Consider the following 21446-nt stretch of genomic DNA (forward strand, 5'->3'; position numbering starts at 1 on the left):
AGGTGAAAAGCCCCACAGAAGACACACAGGGTTTCAAGGATGTGTCAGCCAGTTGGAAAATCCTACCTTCGGATGCTGAGTAATTGTAGCTAAGCTAGAAATATTTAACAGTAAACATCGCATCGTGCGTGATGCTCGGAACCACAGCTGTGATTGTCTCTTGTAAGCACTGCAGGATGTGGGAGGGTGAGGAAACTTATAAGGAGCATGGATGTCTGAAAGTGAACAGCAGGATGTAGCTTCCCATCAGGTCCTTTGGAAACTCGGAGCAGGAGGCCCCGTTCTGCTTCAAGGAGAGGCAGGGCTGAGGGAGCAGTGAAGAGAAAGGGGGCTCTGAAGCAGCAGACTTTGCTTTGTGCAGCCTGCCACACATCCCACATCCACTTCCCAGGGTAGCTCCAGCTCCTGGTAGCTCCCAAGCCAGAGTCTCCACCAGACTTTGCAGGGGAGCCGATCTTTAGTAATCCTGCATCCCACCTATGGAGAGCAAAGGCCACCGTTGTCTGCACACCACTGCAGCAGCTCCCAGGGCTAATCCAGAGGCTGCCCCACACTCTTTAAAAGGATTTTCATGTCAATTATTCTTGAGAAAGTAAATAACAGTCAAGACTCTTGATCCCAGCTTTTTTACCTTCTTTTATCTTCAAAATTTCCATTAAGAACATCTGATGTATTCAAATTCTTTCCATAAATTTTCCATGTTATCTTTTTAAAGGCAGTTGAAGATTACAACAAAATGAGACAATGTCTTTACACTGACTTTTTAATGCTGCACATATTGCATTTTATAACATCAGAAGAAAAAAAAACCCAAAGTAAACCTTAAAGACAGAAAATAAATATAATTTTTATGAATATATGTAGAGAGAGAGTGCAAAAAACTGCATCTGTAAAACATTTAAATGCTGAATCATACCACAAAAAAAATTACAAAAGCACTTATTTCTTTATACATGTCAGCTTCCTTTTTATAAACACAAAAATATTTTAACAAATCTTACAAAGATCAAACCCTTTTGCCCTTCACCAGAAGAAAAGTGGTGAAGAAAATGCGTTACCCGGAGGAAAAGAAAAAGCCCAAAAAAACAGATAAACAGAATGTAAAATCTGCGAGGGGTAGGACAGGGGTCTGTGGCTGCTGCTGGTTCACACCACACACACACCCAGTGTCAGACCTGGACACTTCCCCATACACACATTTAAAACGCAAGCTTTTTTCAGAAATAAGCAATGCTGGGGCAGTCAAAAGAGCTCTCACACAGAGACCTTAGGTGCCTGTGATGCCAATACCAGCGTATGGAACAGCTCTGCTTCTCTTCACTCCCAAGCCTTGCTCATTAGGGAAAAGTAAATTACCAGACCAGCTGAGCTCCAAATAGCTCATGTGAACTGAAGCTTTTGTGAAAGTGGACCAGGCTAGCAGCGAGAGACTTGGAAAATTAACAGATTTGCTCTGGGTTCTGGGGCGTTTTGGAGGTGGGCAGGTAGCTATGGAAAGGGCAAGCTTGAGACAGGGCCCCTGATGAAAATCCGGGAGACACTTGAACGTGGTGAGACAGCCCAGCACAACACATGCCATAGAGCTGGTGACACTCGAAGCCTCACCTGTCCGTGTCCCTTGTGCACCACATCCACCACATCCTCCACGGGCCCCAGGAAGCTGTAAAGCTCAGGCACCCTCTTGAAACTCAAGCAATTCACTGTACACGTGCTGCGGCATCACACATTCAACCTGCCTGGGATTTCCCGGCACACGGCCACCAGAAGCTGCAGCTTCTGTCTGGACAGCCAGAAGGCATAAGCCAATTACTGACATCCTTAATTTTCATCCAGGAAAAGATAAAGTTTCTTTGGAAGAAGGGAGAAGAATGAGGTTGTGTCCTCGAAAGAGCTGTGGACCTTGTCAATCAGTATCATCTTTTATAGCTCAGATTATGATGGTCAATAAAATTCATTGCTAGGAAATTATCTTTCCTAACAGTAGAGATTTGCTGGATTCAAAGAACTAACTTGAGGGATCATTCAAAAACCTCTGATATAACTACAAAATAGTAGGAAACATTTACTGTGGACTGCACCATATCACCAAATTTACTTTGCAGGTGCACCATGATCTTCTCTACAGGAAGCAGAAGAAAAAACCTTCCAGTATGAATGCAATTAAAATAAATATCACATGATAAAGGTAATGATACTTCATCATTAATTATAAATTATATTTGCATTGCATAAATTATAATAAAAAATTATAAAACTACATTGGTTATGAGAAACTTGAGTGTCATGACACAAGACAGACGTTTGGGCTTCCTGTTCAGCAACACCATTCAGCTCTCACTTCATTACTTTGCTAACTAGAGGACAAATTAAAATGAGACTGAAGTTCTCCAAAGTCTTAGCAGTAAGTTAACCTTCCAGAAGACTGCAGAAGAACCAACTCTTACTGTTCCAGGAAAGGTAAATTTTCACATCTTTATTTTGAGCCATGTAAATTCTGATCTCATCCTACACACTCATGTGTGAGAGATGTCTGACAACTGTTTTATAACTAGCACACTGTTCAACTTCCTCAGCATATATGTAAGATTATCTTCCTGGGTAAGTATACCCTAGAAAGCCCCCAGAGAGTTTGAATCCTTAAATTATGAATCTATACAAGATAAATATTTTTGATTTATATTATAAAAATATGTATACAGAATGTAGGGGGGGTTTTTTCCCCCAGCACATTTCCAAAGAAGTCTGCTTAACTACAGAAGCATCTCTTCTGTGAAGCTGAAAAGCTGTATGGCTTCCTTACCTATAAGCTCTAACAAAGCAGCTCTTATTTAGGTGTTATAAGAGAACTTCTTAAGTCTCAATAAGTTTTTCTAAACAAGCCAAGTCTGGAATTTCTAACTTTGGACAGGTAACTCAGCATCAAATTTCTTTTTAAAACCTGGGAGAAAATGGCTGGAAGATTTTTATCCTCATACAAAGAAATCTACTAGCTTTGCTCTGAGACTCTTTGGCCTGAAATACAGGATGAAAAATAAGCTCATAAAAGGAATTGCTTTGAGAAAGAATGACTGGGAGAAGGAGATTACAGTGCAAAAAAAGATTTCAAAATTTTAAAGCAGCAGGCACTACAGCACAACCACCCATTGTGGTACCAAAAAATGGAGTGGCCAAAAGTTGATTTTTTTGTCCCATTGTGGAAATGCAGTTGTACCTGTCCACTTGTATTTATTTCTTCATGCAATATGGAGGCAATATCCAGTTTCTCTTAGTTCATTCAAGTAAACTTTGTGTACATTTTAAACATATCTTTGGACTTCATGCTGTGTTGTTGGACAGACAACAAGATGAAGCATTTAGCATCATTAAAGCACTGAGAAACATTCATTATTGTTGCCCCTTGGGCCCTTCTTTGGGGTAAGTAACCCCATGCACCAAAAATAAACCATCACTTACTGAAGGGCAGCACTGGGCACCCAGTATAGCTCTGGAATGAACACTGCAGAGATGCACTTATGCTGTAGCATGACAAAAATCTTCTTTTTATTAAGAGATGGGTTTGGGAACAGGTATCATCATGTTCATTTTAATACAAGAACACGGAATGCTGAACGGGATCTTTTGTATTTGAGCTGTATTTGACACAGATCCAGTGACTGATGGGAAATGACGTGATATGTGTCCATGGAGATTTGTGGCCAGATGCAGTACAGATCCAGATTTCTAGCAGTGGTCTCTTAAGTTTAGGAACTGACCTTTTAACACCTAGAGCCCAGTTTTCATTAGGTCTGAATGCTCCTGGTTCAGAAGGAATTGAGTACTTCCCACTTTTGCTCTCCAAGAGAGATATCTGTGAAAGCTCTCAATGTAACATTAAAGGCCCCAAACCCCCAAGGTGTCTCAGTGGTTAAAGGCCCAAGAACAAACTGGTGATGAGTCCAGGGTGGGCAACTGCTCCTGTGTGGTACCTGCAGTGCCACAGCCCTGAGCTCTCCCCTGGCTGCTGCCCCCACACCACAAGGGGTGCCCTTCTTGCCACCTGCCACAGGGCCAAGAAGAGAGATGGGAAGAGCAGTGAAGCCTGGTAGCTGGTGATGTGCACCAACTGCATCACACAGCTCAGGAGACTGGACTTACAGATATCTTGATTAAGAAGAGTCAGATGTAGTCCGAGTCCTGTCTTTTTTCATTCTCCCTAATTATTACTAGTATTATTTGTCATGCTTTCAATAAATCTTTTATAAAGTGACTTTAATGTTTCTTACAAAATTAAAAAACAAACCAAAGCAACACAAAAGCAAAAGCCAACACTGTAAAAAGATTCCTGCGAAAATGTTTCTCTGGAAGCTCTGTGAGCATAGCCAGTTGGTGCAAAATAGCTGCCTTCTGGAAAACAAAGCAACAGGGCTTTCCTGCTCCTAGCACTTCAGTGCAGGTAAGGCTTGACTCAGCCAGGCCGGGGTCTACTTAATGCACATGCTCAAGTATTCCCATGCAATGAAAAGCCAGGACACGTGGAACACTGAACACAGCCTTTTTAAAAAAAATCATTGTTGTAAAGCTTTAATTTTTAGCTCTTAAGATGTCTAGAGCTTCTTTCTTGGTCCATTTGCTGCACCTACACAACGAAAGGAAGGGGTGCCTGTAGCTCATGTTCTCCTTATCCAGTTTTTGTGTAAAGACTTCCAGCAAAAGCCTGGGCTACCAATCCACATCTAGATTTCTTAGATGTCTGGATTGGTGCTGAGACTGCCAGGCTGTGTTAACTTCTGCATGATTAATTTATATCAGTTTTGGTACGCCCACCAGGCGCTTAAACTGGTGCGAGAGAGCTGCCTTCAGCTGCATTTCTTTAGCAGAGGGAGAACCTGACAGTTTCATTAACACAACAGTATTAATGAAAAAAAGATCTGCCACCCTCATTACAACAGGCATTTTAGCAAAAACAGGCCAACAGAAGGAGGAAGAGGACAAGGAAAGAAACAGGACTAGCATAAGATGCATTAGTCATGGGTAAGATCACAAAACATGAAAAACGCTCAAATTTTAACATGCAAAGGATATTGGTACATTGCAATGCTGGTTATGGTTAAAGAGACTGTACAGCTCCTACATCTTTGTCCTTGAGGCTTTGTTAAAGTAAGACTTGCAACTTCAAGTTCATAAATAAAATGGAAATGACAGTAGTGCCATAAAAACGTAGGTAGAAAAATAGTGCAAAGCCAAGGGCTGGACACTTTAATCTGTCACAAGTACCCCAAAGCACTACCATTAGTGCTCTTCAAGAAAACACATACAGAAAACATTCTTTATTTATTATAAATGGCAGTTGCCTGCATTGCACTCTGTATTTAGAATGTACTGTCTACCGTTCTGCTTCCCTTCAAAGCTGAGGATAAAGAATAAATAGAGCCTTTCACACTGGCGAGCACTGCCTGCCCTCCAGCCACGACTGGTAGCAAAGTCAGACAGTATTTATAAAAGAAATCAATTAAAAAGTAAAACAGTATCATTTAAGGCCTCTGTCCTTGCTAGTCTGCTCAACAGACTACATTTCTCAAAAGAAGAAATCCTGCCACTTTTGTTACAGTAACCAGAGAGCGAAGTTAAACAGAAAAAAGGTCACATTTACAGCTGCCAAGGAGGCAAAGTTCCTGAGGCTCGGCCAAACACCCCGCACAGACAGCACTCACAGCAGCCTCGCAGCACTCCCCGGTGCCCCGTGCTGCGTGCTCGGAGAGGAGCAGCCGACACCACGCTCGGGCTGAGCATCTCCTTCAAACCTTGCAGCCCTTATGGAAAGGGGTTTGGAATTACAACCAATTATACAGTGCAAACTTGAATCTCTTCCCACAGATATAGAATGCACAGACGGGAGTCCAGAACAAAAGCAGCACCGGCCCCGCTTATGAGGAGCACCATCCATTAAGGAAATAAACTCCAGGGAGTAGAGTCTGATCTCAGCTACTCCTGACTGAAGAGCTGCAGTAATTCCAGCTCTTCAGTGAGCTTTCAGTGAACTTATACAGGTGTAACTGATACCAGGGATTGAATTGGTTTGGTGGTGAGGCACCAAATTAAAATGAAGCACTTATTAACTGACAGCCTTCCAGATTTAGAGTAACTAAAAAATATCAGTAACAGAGTTTGTTAATCTTGAGCAGGCCAAAAGAAATACCCACCAATGGACCGAGGTCACATTTACACAGCATTTCTCAAGTATTCCCTTCAGCAGGTCCACAAGGTTTTGAAGGAGGGCTTGGCTTAGTCTGGTTTCAATAACTTTTTAACAGGGTTCTTGCTGCCACCCCATGTAAACTGTTGAAAAAAATACACTGATTGCCCATAGGTACTTGGTATATCTGCGCCCATGCCGCCACTCTGCACACACCCAGCCAGGATCCCAACGCTCTGCACAAAATGGGAACTGTATCACAATCTTTCTTACAATATTACCTTCACTGTGAAGTTTGATACACCCATGGTATTGACAAAAGGCATGCCCAATGATTGGGAAATATGCATATTCCTAATATTTCATGGTAGATATGTCATGTTTGATGTGAAAAAAAATAGCAGCTTTCTCAAGGTAGTCCAGACTCACAAAAGAGAACCCTATCTTATATACAGTTTTGTTGGGTTTTTTACTCCTGTAGTTGAGATAAATGATAAAAATCAAATGGATTTCAATGTTGAAAAAATGCCATGGCAGCCAATTGACAGGAAACTACCCAACAAATTTTCGCAATGGTTTGTTACATTTAACTGGACACAAGCTATCAGACAGAAGAACCCAATCAGGCTTTTCCCTCTCCCTCTTTCACAAAAGACCCAAAACTTTCTGAGAAATCTGAGTGTCACCAAGAACCAACAGCAAGCACGGCAGTAATGACTGAAGCTGCAAAGACAGAGTGATGCAGCAGGATCAAGTCATGTGCAGCTGCTGGAACATGGGAATGTTCTATCAGTCTTGAATGGTAGATCATATGGACTGAATGGTGTCCTGTTTTCCTGTTCAGGAAGCAAAAACCTACACTGTATGTACTGCACAATAATTTGGACTTGTTAGTGACAGAGTAGCCTGTGAAGAATAGGCACTTATCCCAAGAACTGGCAAAAAAAAGGGAGCATTATTTGGTAGGTATGGCACCAAAACACAACCATTGTGCTTTCTCACATACATATGCTGTACAGATGGAGACTCAAACAGACACAGAGTTTTAGATTGTCGACAGGTTGGGTTTTTTCTTTTTGCTCCGGCAAGATTTGCAAATGCAACAGATGATGCACGGAGATGCCACAAGCAGCAAGGGGGACGTCACCAACGCTATGATACCTAGTCCAACGAGGATCCCCACAACCTGAAAGACAGGGTGGTGAAAAATACATATTTAGATAGTATGGAAAATGAAATATGCATGTCCATGCATAAACATAGCATAGGTCACCCAAAAAAAGCTGAAAATATGAAAATTATCATCTTGGTTCTTCTCTGAAGGCTAAGATCTCTTTGGTTCATGCATGCTTGAGAGCTCTGCTCAGTTGGCTAGGAACACACCTGTGTTCTGTTCCACATCACTGAAGCCCGTGAGTGGCCCAGCTTGTTTCTGCAAGGGCCTCTGTCGTAATGCCGTAAGAAAATATCATTCTGAAAAACAAAAGGAGAAGCTGTAAGGGCAGGTTACGGAACTGCAGGAAGAAGTTCAAGACTAAAGTGGAAACACAACCTTCCTGGCACTGCTTTGAAACTGACAGCTGCCAGCAGACAAGTTCACCTGTCTTCCAAATAATTACCTAGAGTAACTTCTTGCCGTTTCAGAAATTGGCATATGTTTGGCACCTGAGCTATCATACAGCATCTTTCCTCCCCCACTTTTAAAAAGCATAAGCACATGAGTTTCACCTAATTGCACAAGTACCTGGTCTATAATTTGGTGATGATAAAGGGAACCGAAAACAACAGGCATTTCTGAAAACTAGCAATGTGAGGGATCATCTTCCTCAAGTGTTTTACCTTCTGTTCTCCTGCTGTACCTACTTCACAGTAATTCTCTTCTTAGACTTAACAGGAAAATATAAAAAGTACAAAAATCCTGTTTAATTTCTCTTTTACCATTAATACTTATTAAACTACCCATTCTTTTCTTCAGAAGGTGACTCATGCCCTGCATTACCCTCCCTAAACCACTGTACTGTAACCTGATGCTGCTTCCCCTTTCATTTTTTAGCTCTGCTCTCTGGCTTTGCAGGTACTACCTTCATCTATGCCTGGAGCTCCTGTAACCCCTACACATTCAGAAGAACTACATTTGAATCACACAGCTACAGTTTCTTTCTCTCTCCCTTTGAACTGGCAAAAACTCGATAAGGGCATGTCTGCGAGTCTGCAAGAATGCGACACTCTTCTGGTTCAGCACAGTGTTAAGCAATCACTGTGTACTGCTTGTACTCTGTGAGGCAAGCCCTAAGACTCATGTTGAAAAAGCACGTTCACCCACACAGAAAGGGGACATAACACTAAGGGAAACCTATTTAGCGTGCTGAGTAAAGGATGAAGACTGAGGAAGTCTCATTGTTTGCTGGCTGTGGAGTACAGAAAAGACAAGAAAAGCCATGCAGCACATAACATTTTATTTCAAGTGCTGGTAAAGTCCTTTTCATGCTCCCACAGCTGTTACTGATGACTGTGCCAGAAGGGCAAGCTGCCATACATACAAGCGCATTACCTCCAGGACTCTTCATGCTGCTAGAATACTTGAAGTCCACACAAGTTGAGACTGGTTTGCCACCTTTGAGAAGTAACTAGCAACCTAGCAACACACACTTCACAATCTGCATTCATGATCCAACATTTTTATCCTCAAGCCTAATAGCCAATCATTCTCTTCAGCAAACACGGCACTAGAGATGGACTAGTAGAGGAGACCTAGTCCTCCCTAGCCACCATACCATGGAACAACCCCCTTCACCCACTACCATACCATTTTTTAGACAGGCTATGTCCTCTGCTGTTGAAACAGGTGGAAGACATCTATTTCCCTCACACTCAACCAAACTGTTTTTAGGAAGAGGATTGGAGCAAGGTATTGCTGGAAGAAACCTCCAGAAAGCACCACATTAGTCCCATTTCCCTCAAAGAACTAACACGGGACCCACAGACATGGCCATAACTGTTTATGGAAGAAATAAAAAGAACTATACTGATATAAATAAAAGGACCGGGTGAAAGAAGAGAAAGCAACTGAGTCAGAAGCTGAATTGAGCCAAGAAATTCGCTTGGACAGCAATGAACTAACAAAGAGCTTGCACAGGGCCTCAGACTAACCCTTAACCCCATTATTCTTTATCCTGGTGGTTTTTTGTGGCACTTACATCCAAGTTCTGTAGACAATACCAGCAAAATGTGTGCTTGCAGTTCTTGCACATCATCTGAGCACAGCCCTCATTTCGCTCAATATAAATTCGACAAACTGGGCATTGCTTAATTGATGCCTCAGTCTCTGCTCCAATAAGGAATCTAGAAAAGTAAGGGAACATTAGAGTGAGATGTGAACATAATTGTTGGTATTCAGGTCCATTGCCTGATGTGTATTGTGCTTATTTTTCAGAGCATCTAATGTTGTTGTCCTAACACACACAGTGTGTGAAGCTTCTTGTATTCAGTACAATACACTGCAGCATAACTCTCTACTAGGTGTAAGACTATTAGTATCACATAAAAGTGAAAATCCCTTGCTTTGTTCCTTTATGCTATATAAAACCAGCACTTACTACACCCACAATTAATTACCTATAGCATTAAAACTTAGGACTTTTGTTACAGAGACCTTGCACAATTCATTTAACAGGACTGGATTATGCAACTCATAATCCTTGTCTGAATCCTCCTTGTCTGAATAAAATAGGCTTAAACTTCACCACAGCCAGAGATCACACCTAGAGAAGAAAAATCATAGCAAGAGCTTTTTGGCAACTCCTATTCCATGGAGTCTCTAGCAAGCAGAATCCTCTAGGTTTTAAGTCTTTCATTTCTTGAAAAAAAATGACAGAAAACTTTGAAAACATGACTCAACATAACCTAATTCTGAAAACAAAGATGGATAGCCAAAGACATGACATAATTTAAACACAAAAGCCTCTCTTCTATAGATTAATGATTTTTACAACCTGATCTGTAGGTTGTCTGCGGTTAAGGAAAATGAGTAAAATAAGGCTTCTCACTCCAAGTGCAATTTACACTGTGTAGGAGTTAAGGTTTTTCTATGCAGAGATTCTGTACATATTAAGCAGGGGTGATTTCTTAACCACAGTATAAACAAACTTTGGATCTTGCACTATTGGTATATTGTATTTTTGGTATGGGCACAGGTCATAATTCTAGCATGTGAACAAAGCCTTTAAGCAGATTTAAAGTCCTGGAGGGCTTCACCTTTACAAGTGTCAGCTGCAACCCAAGCTTGACAAGTACACAGATAATATTAAGTATTAAAAACCAAAGTTTAGCATTTAAAGTAATATTTAGACTGGAATTGTATTTAGGAAACACCAGGAGATATGGACAGTCTCCAAGCTGAAGCTGTGGACCTAGAAGGAAGTTGTTCCATGAACCTGATGTGAGGCCCTGTGATGAAAAGAACCAAAAGACCATCGTGGATGCCCATCTTACCCCTGCTCGGTCGGTACCGGGGTTGTTTGCTTTTCCTGGCACTGGTGCTGCCCGTGCCATGGCTCCTTGCAGGAGGAGCAGAAGATCAGGTGGCAGGCAGGGCACTCCACTGGCACTGGTGCTCCCGACTCACTTGGTGTGATGTGGCACACTGTTTGGCAGTCGGCTGTGGGGCACCATGTTCTCTGGGGATCCAAGTGGACTTCTGAAACGCAACAGAGAGAAATAAAACTCTTTATACAGTCCCCTTCTTGTTGCAGTGACATGTGTCTAGGTATACAGCATCCAATTCTTCACAAGGGTGTGGAAGCCAAAGCACTCCACACCCAGCCCATGGGCATTTGGGCCTGATCTTCTTTAGGCAGGTCTGCATTTGTCCTCTGCTAAGCAGTTGCAATGAAAGCATTGCAATAATACACTACACAGAATGTGTTCCTTGCCTTTTTATAGGGAGGTTCAAAATACGAACCTAACTGCTGCTTGCTGAGAAGCACGTGTCTTTTGTAGCACTAGGCCACTCCATGTCTTTGACATGTGCAAGCCATGCAGTAACTTCCATGTAAACAGCAGAAGGACTGTAATTAAATTAATGGCAAGTCACTTTCCATGCCTTATTTACTCTCCTCTATCTATAAACTGCAGTTAGTATTTACTGTATCATACCATTACTCTTTGTCTGGTATCAGATTATTACAAGAGTCAAGATTTAAGGTGTAGACACTGAGTTACAGGCACCACATGGCAGAGAATGATAAATGTTGATCCTCTCTCTCACTTCCCAATCTTTATTCAAGGAATTTGCAACAAAATCCCAGCTGGGACACATTCACTGCTGGTCATTTGCTGCTCAATTGCATGAGGTGCAGTGGAACACGCACACCCTGCAGAGCCTCCCCAGAAAAGGGCTGTCATGCCTGCAGGAGCTACTTTATGCCTCCTCCTTCCCTGGGAGCTCTCTGGTACCACCACTGAAAATAAATACATGGAAAGGATGTCTCTGAAGTCAATGGAAATCCTGACTGTGGGATGGCAAAAGGCATTACAAGGTACCTCCAGCAGATAAAATTAGTTGTCCCACTTGAAACAAAAAGCTGCAAAAGGACCTCATACATATGTTCTCTGGAAAATTTTGCTGAAAGCACATATGGATGTTCGTCTTCTCTGCTGGCTGCAGGACACAGGTACACAGTGCTCTGACTTCGGGTAATTTCTGAGTCTGTGTCAGAGAGCTCCAACAGATGTACAGAATTTCTATTTCCATGCAAAGCCTGTCACCCAAAATTTAGGCAGTGACAGCAAAACACCTGTACCATCTACCTTCAGCCATTTCATGGATCTAGTTGCATTGTTTTCTCTTACTGTCTTGCACACACTTTCTTTGCCTCCCAAAACAAACATTTTGCTTTCTACTGAATGGAAGCAAAAACAAATTAGTTCTCAGCTTCATTAGTAGGAAGAAGAGAGCCACAGCAAATCAAGTAACTTTTCATATTTACATACTTTTAAAAGGTAATGTCTTGAGAAATTTTTATTTGTCCAGGTTCCTTTGGTGTCTCTTAAAAGAAACCCTGAACTGAATAAGACTATGGCCTAGTACTTGCTATTGCATTTAATCCTTCACACAATAGGTTCTGAATGTTTTCTGTTGAAAATTCCCCTTTGGAAACCTAAATTCCCCTATCCTGTGTTTGGGTGAAAGACAGAATGTCTGGTTTTGACATCATTGGGAGGAGAAGAGTGGGGTTGTAAACCTGTTTTTTACAAATTTGTTGCAGCAAGATGTAATGCAAGAGATGAAAGTCTCTCCTCTCCCACTTCCTCCATTTCACAAAGAACCCACAGATGTTGTTTTGCAATCCATGCTGTCTCATACTGTTTGGTTTACCATGGAGTACAAGCAAAACCAGAAAAAAACTGAAAAGGCACAGCCAAAAAAGGGAAAGAGGCTATCATCCTGCTCCGGCAACTTGCTCCATCTCTTGGTTAGGGCCATTTCTCTCCTGAGCTTTTCTGCTGGTTCCCTGCATCCAGTTCTGCCACAGCTCCCTCAACTCTCAGGAGAAAAGCCTTCCCAAACAGCGCCAGTTTTGGGCAGGGATCTCGCCAGTTTTCATAAAACATGCAACCAAGCAGGTGAGATGTAGGTGGCAGACACGGGGAATGCAGCATCCTGAAGAAAATAATTTTTGGCTCAGAAGAGGTACTCACTGAAAGGGTAAGACTGTGACTGTGTTTTACAAAAATCTCCATTTAAAACAGACTACTTTTGAGTCAGGCATAAAATGGAGATTCTCTTCATCTACCCCTCAGCCTACTGACAAACATAACACATGTGCCCTAACCACTTACCATTCCTCTATTTCTGTACTTCTGTTGACTACATCAACCCCATCCTAAACGACATAGAGTAATTCCTGTTTTTCTAATAAATATGTTTCACAGAAGCTCTGTGGCTTGGCCGTGACTGGCTGCAGAGAAGTTACAGACATGCAAAAAAATCTTCTTTTTAAAAACAGATTTGCATTCTAAAGAACACAAAACCCTCAAGAGAATAGCATATTATCAGTGCATCTATTATTAAATTTAACAATTGTCTATAGATACACCATTCTATACCAATAACTTCTCACTGTGTTTTCACACAATATTATTGGCCCATTAAAAAAAGAAAGCAATGAAAATGAGAATAAATAGATTCTATTAACATAGCTAGCACAGATGGGGATGGGGGAAACAGCTGTTGGATGTATAAGTCCTTCTTGGGGTGTTCCAAATTTTCCTCAAAATTAATGTCACAATGGAAAATGTCTGGAAGGGCTCCACCAATCACTTGAAGATCAGGAAGGAGTCTCTGGACAGATTCTGGGTCAGAATTCATCCCCAGCAGATGCCATCAGTGAGGTCAATTGCTAGTTTCAGAAAAAGAGTGTTAGACCAGGGCAGGCAGGCTTTGCCAGGTAAGGCTCAGCTCTGAGAACGGAGCTCCAGGCCAGCAGAAGCCAATAAGCCAAGTCCCACTGACGAGCGCAGAAAGGTCACCCTTGGGGACAGCACTAAATCCAGGACAGGCAAAAGGACTTGGCTAAGGCTGGGATTAGTGCTGGGTGTCCAGGTCAGAGCTTCATCTAGCAGGAATTGTTGTTCCCAGACATGAGTAAGCTGGATTTATTGCTGGGGCCAAAAGGCAAGGCAAAAGGGCTATGTCTAAGTCTGCTGCCTGGACACCAGTTTTATCATAAAGCAGCAAGGACAGATCTTAGAATCATAATGAAGTGAGATAGCAGAGGTAGAAGAGGATTTGTCAGACTTAGGCATGAAATAAAAGGAAACGAGGATTTAAAAACTAGACAAGTTTCAGACTTCTCTGTGTGGGAGGCAGTAAAAAAAGTAACAGTGAGTTGGACAAAAGATCATGAGTTCAGCTTTGGCTAGTTATAGAGGAAGAGATACCAGGAAACCAATAGTTTCAGAGTCTTCAGTTAAAAAAGGTTTTACATAAAACAAATTAATGTATTGCAAGAAAGTCTCTTTTTCTTAGCCCTTTAATATGGTGATTTAACAAGCTCTGATTTCCACTGTCTAGAACTGTAGACAAGCCAGTGATTAGCTTATGAACTGGAGAGACTTTGTAAGAAATTAAGAATAAACAAGAAGGTGGTAAAACAGGAGAAAGAAATAAAAAATAGGCCAAGGTTTGGGATTTTTTTCTTTTTTTTTTTTTTTGACCTGAGTGCCTGAAAATCATAGCTACAATCTGCACTTGCCCATAAACTCTGGGGCATATTTGAGTATTTTGCAGTTTTTCTACTTTGTGGTCATTCACAAGGATTCATGTCAGATGAGATTCTGTAAAGACCTATGTATGCTTCTATCTGACCAACTTTTCAAGTACATTACTTTGCCTAATTTTTATAGTCCTCTGCATTGTCTTACACAATTCACTGCATCTAAGCAGGCATGCAGAGCAAGAATATAAATACAGTCATTCAAGGAAAGTTTAAGAACAGGCAGAGTGGGGCCGTGTCTGGGACACACCAGTCTGCACGCCACCATGCACTGAGTTCTTTGAAAAACACTGCACCTTCCAGCTGAAATGTTCGAGCTGGTGACAGTCTTTAAAAATAGGAAGGGGGTCTCATCTTTCTGACTAGCAAGTTTCTTGTTCAGCCTTGTCAAGGAACCATCTCTTGATGCAGAAGGGTGACCTCTGGGCACAGGAAAGCTTGGCCTCAGTGAGACCTTCAGTTTTAAACTTCTTTACAAAGTATGCCTTCCTCAGGAATGAGGGGACCTACTATTCCTTGGGAAGAAAACCTCTACTAGATGAACACATGAGGCTTCTACGGAAGCAAAGCTATTTTGCAGAAATGCTTGCAAAAATTCACATTGCATTTCAGAGCATGTGTACCCTAGAAGCTCTGAAGATCCCTATGGATGTGTAAAAGGACTGTGTGCCCTGGCCAGCACCAGCCTCTAGCACCTTGACAAGGTCTAGCAGCACAACCAGCTCAAGGACCAAGATGAACATGCCATTGGAAGAACAACAGAGCCTCAGGTACAGTCTGAGAGTGCTGCCCACAAGCTTGAGTAGAAGTCTGGTAATTCATTAAGATGCTGCTTTTTTGATTCTGCAAAACAGAATTTCGAACAGAATTTCTGTCTGTGGAGCACAGTCAGACCTAGTGACTGCTCTTGAACTATTTCAAAGCAAAGACATCTTCTCTGTTCCTTCCTTAACTCACTTAACAGGCTCCATCTCTGCCACATATAACAGTGCTGCCTCCACTGACAAAAGAGAAAGTAATAGAGACAAAAAGCTTCACACCTCGTTCAAACTTCAACCTCTTGTATAACTCAAACTGGTCAACAGGAACCAAAGAGGCAATCTGAAATGAGAAATACACAAAATAAGCATTAGAAATACAAACTTTAAAAAGTTAGTAAGCACTATGTTCTACACACCTGCTTTTCTGATCTGGCTCAGAATTTACCTTTTTGTTCCAGCTTGCTTTCAGCACCATATTTTTCCACACCCTGACTTCTTCTCCAAAACTTAAAAAAGTAGTTCTTAACCTCCCCTATTTCAGCCACACAACCCAGTAGTTCAGCCCATGTCTGTCTTTCCATGCACACTAAAACCTTCTCTGTGGATTCCATATTTACTTCAGGCTTCCCAGTTTTATTTCATGTTGGTTTAGTGTACCAAAGGGTGACACGTTGCCAGCCCTGGAGACTGCAGCATGCTCATGTACAAGAATACAGCTCAAATGAATGGTTCTTCATTCACATCTCCCAGTGTTAATGGCAGGGCCACTTAGCTCTCAGGAACTGAAAGCCAGTCTGGTTTCCATTTTTTATTCATTTCATGGGGTATGGGCCAAGACAGCTAATGCCGTTGCTGTTGGAATTTGCCTTAGACACGGAGCAGCCTATTGGGAACCCGACTGAAGTTAACAAGTTTAGTTGGCACAGACAGACAGGCTTTGCTGATACATTTTACACATTACCATAATTAAACCAGCAGCCTAAAAGGCTAAATGCTCTAATCTCCAATTAACAGTCTACGTAAGAAGACCAAGTGCCCGATTTAAAACTAATAAGCAAACCTGCATACAGGGTATGGAGGGGTTTAAAAGGAACTTCACAGGCACTTCAGGAGTCACGTGTTTGTCAGATTCAGAATGTGGGACTATGCTCTTTATCTGATCCATTAGTAATATTGTACTAGCACTGGAAATAGTTTTGTCTTTTACTGAAAATAAACCTAGACTAAAGTAAGACCTGATCATTTGAAGCACTGTGAGACAGTGTACAACTGACAGCTTCAAAGTGACAGGCTTCCAAATCTCACATCCAGTATCCAACCACAGTCCTTCAGATTATTGTAAAGGGCAAAATTTGCCCTCAGTGAAGTAGACACTGGCCCTTGATGTCCTTCTCAGTTGTAGGGTTTAGCACCCATGAGAAGAGATATGATGACAAAAATCCAATATATATTCAATATCATGCTGTGAATAAGTTTTCTTTCACAGATGGAAAAAAAAAGTATTATAAAATATGAAATTGCTTTATTTATATCTCAAATCAATTGGACTTGATTGTACACAACTGTATTTTGCTCATTTATTTAACTGAAGCCAGAGTAATACAAAAATTAATCCAAATTATGTCAAGACTTAATAATTTAAAGATTCACATGGCTGTAATTAATTAATATTTAAGATTAATATGACTGTAAGACACAGAGATTTTTCTGGGAAACTCTTCACCTGTTCATCAGAAGTCAGCTGAAATACTCTTGGAAAACACACCAAAAAAAAAAAAAATCAAATGGGTCAAAAGAGTTTAGCAATTTCAGCAATGACATTTCAGTTTTGCCCACTCCTCCCCAGGGCAGCTTCACATATAAATAGTTTGGAAAATGAAAAGAGTCATCTGCATTTCTCTAACTGAATGAGCACTGGCAACAACTTTAAATTTTCCTTCATTACAACTAAATTAAAACAGTGAGTCTCAATGCCGTAAGAGCCACTTGAGTGGATTGTTTAGTTGGCTGGGGTCCTTCTGTACTTGCTTTTACTTCTAACATACAGTTTTTTCAAGAGCAGTTCTATTGAGCCCAGAATTTCCCATGTATTAAAAATCAGCCTTTTTGATTACAGTGGGAGCAGAGTTATGCATCTTAACACAGATTTCAATAGGAAGCAGAGGCAGTGCTGAACACTTCCCATTCTCCTGGGGAAAACTTGAGCATACCATGCCAGCTTTCCCCACTGGCTTCACTCAGCTCCACTCTTTTTCCTACATATCCTCTTCACAGCTCAGCTTCTCCCTCCCTGTGTGCAGCCCATCACCTGTGCCACTGACTCCCACAAGCTTGGAAAGACCAGGTCCTGATGGCACCTACACACAGGTCAGCCTGAGAGGTGCTGAACCCAAGCCTCTCACAGATTCAGTCTCTTCAGGCATGAGGATAACAATGCACGAATTCCTGCTGCCTGAATTCAGTGCCATGTGAAAGCTGTATGTGCAAACTTAATTGAGGAAAAAACCAAACAAACATGAATATCAGGTCCCTATAAAAAACAGCAAATCCTTTCCTCAGGGAACTTTTAATCTCATTTACACCTAATTGAGAAGGACAGCAGTAAATACAATAAGGGGATTAGGTGTTTATCACCTCCTACTTGGCACTGGTCTAAATGTTCATTTCCAGAAAACTTCTCAAGCCCCATCTGGGTGTCTGTCCACCCCAAACACCTCTTCCCCTGTGCAATCACTCATGTCTCTGGGCTGGTCAGGGCATGGAAATCTGGGGAGGCAGCAAACCAGCAATCCAGCAGACAGCAAAGAGCCAAAAGAGGAAGACCATGAGAATACCAGAAAGCAGGCTTTTCTTATTCTATGTCATGAAATTATTCAGTGTAGGAAGAAATGCTAGATGACAGTTTGGTGAACTTGTATTTTTAGTTTTAATACTGAGGGTTTGAATTAAAAAAAAATACAGGCAAGAACGCTCCTCTCCTGAAAATATCTTGATTTGAGACTTATCAGGCTGTAAGGAGTTGAAATAAGTTTTCTGATCTCCCATAACCTGTAAGCAATATCTGCAGTTAAAACCCTCCTGCTACACAGCACAAGAACACATAAGAGCTATTGCTAAGAACAGCAGCATTCACCTGAAGGATAAATATTGATTTACAAAAGCAAAATTCTGAAGGCTTACTACCACAAAGGGCTCCAACTGGATCCTTGTCAAGCATCCAAAAAGATCATATCATGAAATGTGTCACAATAACCAGGGTCCCTGCTAATACATGAGACAAAAGAGCAAAGAAAAGAAATTGAAAGGGTTCAAAATAATTTGGTTCAGTGTACACAGCAACAAACTTTTCCAGGCAGTGCAGTAACCAGGACCCAAGGAAGAACAACTCCCCTGTTTTTAAATACTGGCTACCACAGTGGAAAGGGAAAATCACTACTCCACCTATTCTCAGACTTTCAAGGGACATGCAAAGAGGCAATCAAGCAAATTGAATAGATCTTACTTCCTTTCACACCCGTATGAATCAAACTTTGATAATGCCAAGGGAGGGAAGTTCAGCAGGACAAAAGCTTCTCCCTTTCTCACTTCAGCAGACAGGCAGCAAGGGCAGATCCTACACCAGCAGAAGAATTTACAAAGGGTGGCATTGCCCACCTCTGCCAAAGCCCCACTCACAGAGGCACTGTCTTCTTGTGCAAGCAGTAAAATGGTTCTAACAGGGGCTCTGGTTTGGTTTTGAAAGGGATATGGGAGCTCAGTCTCTGCGTTGCTAGAAATTACACCCACAACTTTCTTTGTCAAGCTACCATGCTCACTAGAGTCATAATGAAATACTAAATTATTCATGTTCTCCATTAAAGAGCTCTTCTCTTATTTAGAGACAAATAAAAACAAAATTAAGGCTCTCTCACTTGCTCCCCTAGGTTTTATTTAAAAACAAGTAAATAAGAACAAAAATTTTTATTTTGACCCTGAAAAAGATAGGTCAGCCTGCAACATTTTCTCACATTCCTTCTCATTTTACCATTTCAGTCTCTTCTGCAGCAAAACGTAAACCAATTTTGAAATTAAAAATAAAACTGATATTTTAGACTGAGTCCCAGTGGGATTTTGTATTTGGCTAGGTATGGAATATAATGCAATTAAGAATTCTAAGATCTGGGTTGCTGTCCTATTTCAGCATTGCATTACAAAGTGCTGACAAACCTCTGTCAGGTTAGCACTGGTGTGGATCACGAATTTAGACAGACAGAGGGACAAGGAGCAGGATCTGTGCTGCGTGCAAAGGGGTAATTCTGGACAAACTTAAGAACCCAAATCAGTGCCTCCTTTACCGACTGCTGCACAGTTTTAATCCAAATCAGATTATGTATACATGGATCACTGCATAGATGTTATAAACCCCAGAACAATACAGGAATCAGAAACAGCAAAGCACAATGCCCTAGATATTATCCAAGTATTACAGTAGAAATCCCTGTATGCAGTGGAGATTTACCCTGATTCATAGTTTACACTGGTGACTGCATTCACACCAAGCAAAATAATTTCAAACCATGATAAATTACCCCTTATTTAGATTAGGGATATTAACTGGTCCAATTAAATCAATGGAGCATGTTCCCAAGAGAGACAGGAATATTCTAGACAGAAGAAGTCTACGTATTTAAAGAGAATTGTATTAACATAAGATGTTCCTTCTACCTTCTGCTTCCAGGAAGGAATCCAAGTAGTCTTTGTTTATTGTGCCACTGGAGCTTGAAAGGGCAAACATTTTGTTTAGCAAGACTGCTTTTGAACTTCCCCTGTTTTTTGTAACCAGCTATATGAAAGAGACTCTGTAGCCAAAACCACTGCCTTGCCACGACCACCCCTCATTTATTTCTGCTACAAGACAGCTACAGTACAAGCAGCTGCTATCTAGATGTAACAGGTCAAGATGTGACCTAGGATTGCACTTGATTTCAAGCACTTCCGTGGAACAGTTCCTTCTGCTTAAATGCACTATTTGTCAAAACAAAAAAAAAAAAAAACTACTGAGAAATAAACCAGTTTCAACTAGATTTTATTGAAGGAAAAAGAAACCCAAGCCAGAGGGGTTTCAGAAAACATATTTTCAAAGCACTGAAAAGAACAATTTTCTAGTTCAAATGACTTTTCACTTTATGCATTTTAAGAACAAAAAACCTGGAACATTTTTTCCTGAGGTCCAGAGGGACCTCAGAAAGTAAGCCTTAATTCCCAACATCTCCTGTACTCTATGAATAAGCAGTTTATTCCCCAAGCACTGATTAAATATTCAACTGTTTTCGAGAAACACATTCCTACTATTCACACTTGATCATTTCTTCATGAGACATACAAGAAAAAAATCTATTCTGTGTTTAAATTGTTAACCAGAGTTTTTCCCTCCCTCCAACCCCCAAAAGCAACTGGAAAGGAACACAAATCAGAAGCAAGGCAAGAGCTTTGAAAAAGCTCTAGTAATTTAGGACCAAACTAGACAAACCAGAATTTTACTGAGAAAATAAACAGGACTTAATTCTGATTTGTCTAAATGAAAACAAACAGGTCACTTGAAAGCACTGAAGGAATGTTACTCAGCTTGAATAAGGACCTTGAGAGGGAGAAGAAGAACTTTCATGGCTATACTGTGTTCATAGCTACACTGTGTTATATATGCTTATAAGCTTTGTTATTAATTGTTCAGTTTCGTTATTGAAGAAAGCTCAATCCAAAATGCACTGAAGCCAATGAAGAGGTTTTCCTTCACTTCAAATTATGCCCAAATTCACCTTTATCTCCCTTTTGCAGGCTATGGCAAAAGGCATTTAAAAAAGCAAACAAAACAATTGCTTTAGCCAACACAATGAGATGCATTTAGCCCAAAGTATAGGACCCGGTTTAGCAATGTGTCCATGACAAAGACAGTTTGAACTGTTATTTTTTCTCCAAATTGTAACAGTGCCTGATGAACAGCAGTCACAGCATAGTCTGAAATGAATATGACATGAAAAATACACCTTTTCAAAACGCTGATGTCATCTTAGAGAAGGAAAAAAAGGACCTTTTATTTTTGTTTTTCCCTACAGTACAGGCAACATGTCATTCCTCACACCATGGTCCTGGTGAGGAACCCTGTCCTGCCAGAAGCCAGAGAAAAAAAATCCAGACCCCTCCAGAGGTGAGAAGCCTCCTAGTCTTACACCAGGAGTTTGAAAGTATAAGGAATAAACT

General features: G+C 41.1%; 1 protein-coding gene across 16 annotated transcripts in view; it reads right to left on the reverse strand.

The window, feature by feature from the left end:
- Nucleotides 1–7215: 7215 nt before the first annotated feature.
- RNF144B (ring finger protein 144B) overlaps nt 7216–21446 on the reverse strand; it is an 87156-nt gene continuing 72925 nt past the window's right edge. For all 16 annotated transcript variants that reach the window (XM_064423274.1, XM_064423180.1, XM_064423232.1 and 13 more), the window contains 5 exons: nt 15489–15549; nt 10664–10868; nt 9370–9514; nt 7556–7645; nt 7216–7358 (listed from right to left, as the gene is read on the reverse strand). In XM_064423274.1, coding sequence (XP_064279344.1) covers nt 7218–7358; nt 7556–7645; nt 9370–9514; nt 10664–10868; nt 15489–15549 — 642 coding nt within the window. In that variant the 3' untranslated portion in view covers nt 7216–7217. The remainder of the gene's footprint in view (nt 7359–7555; nt 7646–9369; nt 9515–10663; nt 10869–15488; nt 15550–21446) is intronic.

This window comes from Passer domesticus, chromosome 1 (genome assembly GCF_036417665.1).
Source record: "Passer domesticus isolate bPasDom1 chromosome 1, bPasDom1.hap1, whole genome shotgun sequence".
Taxonomy (NCBI): domain Eukaryota; kingdom Metazoa; phylum Chordata; class Aves; order Passeriformes; family Passeridae; genus Passer; species Passer domesticus.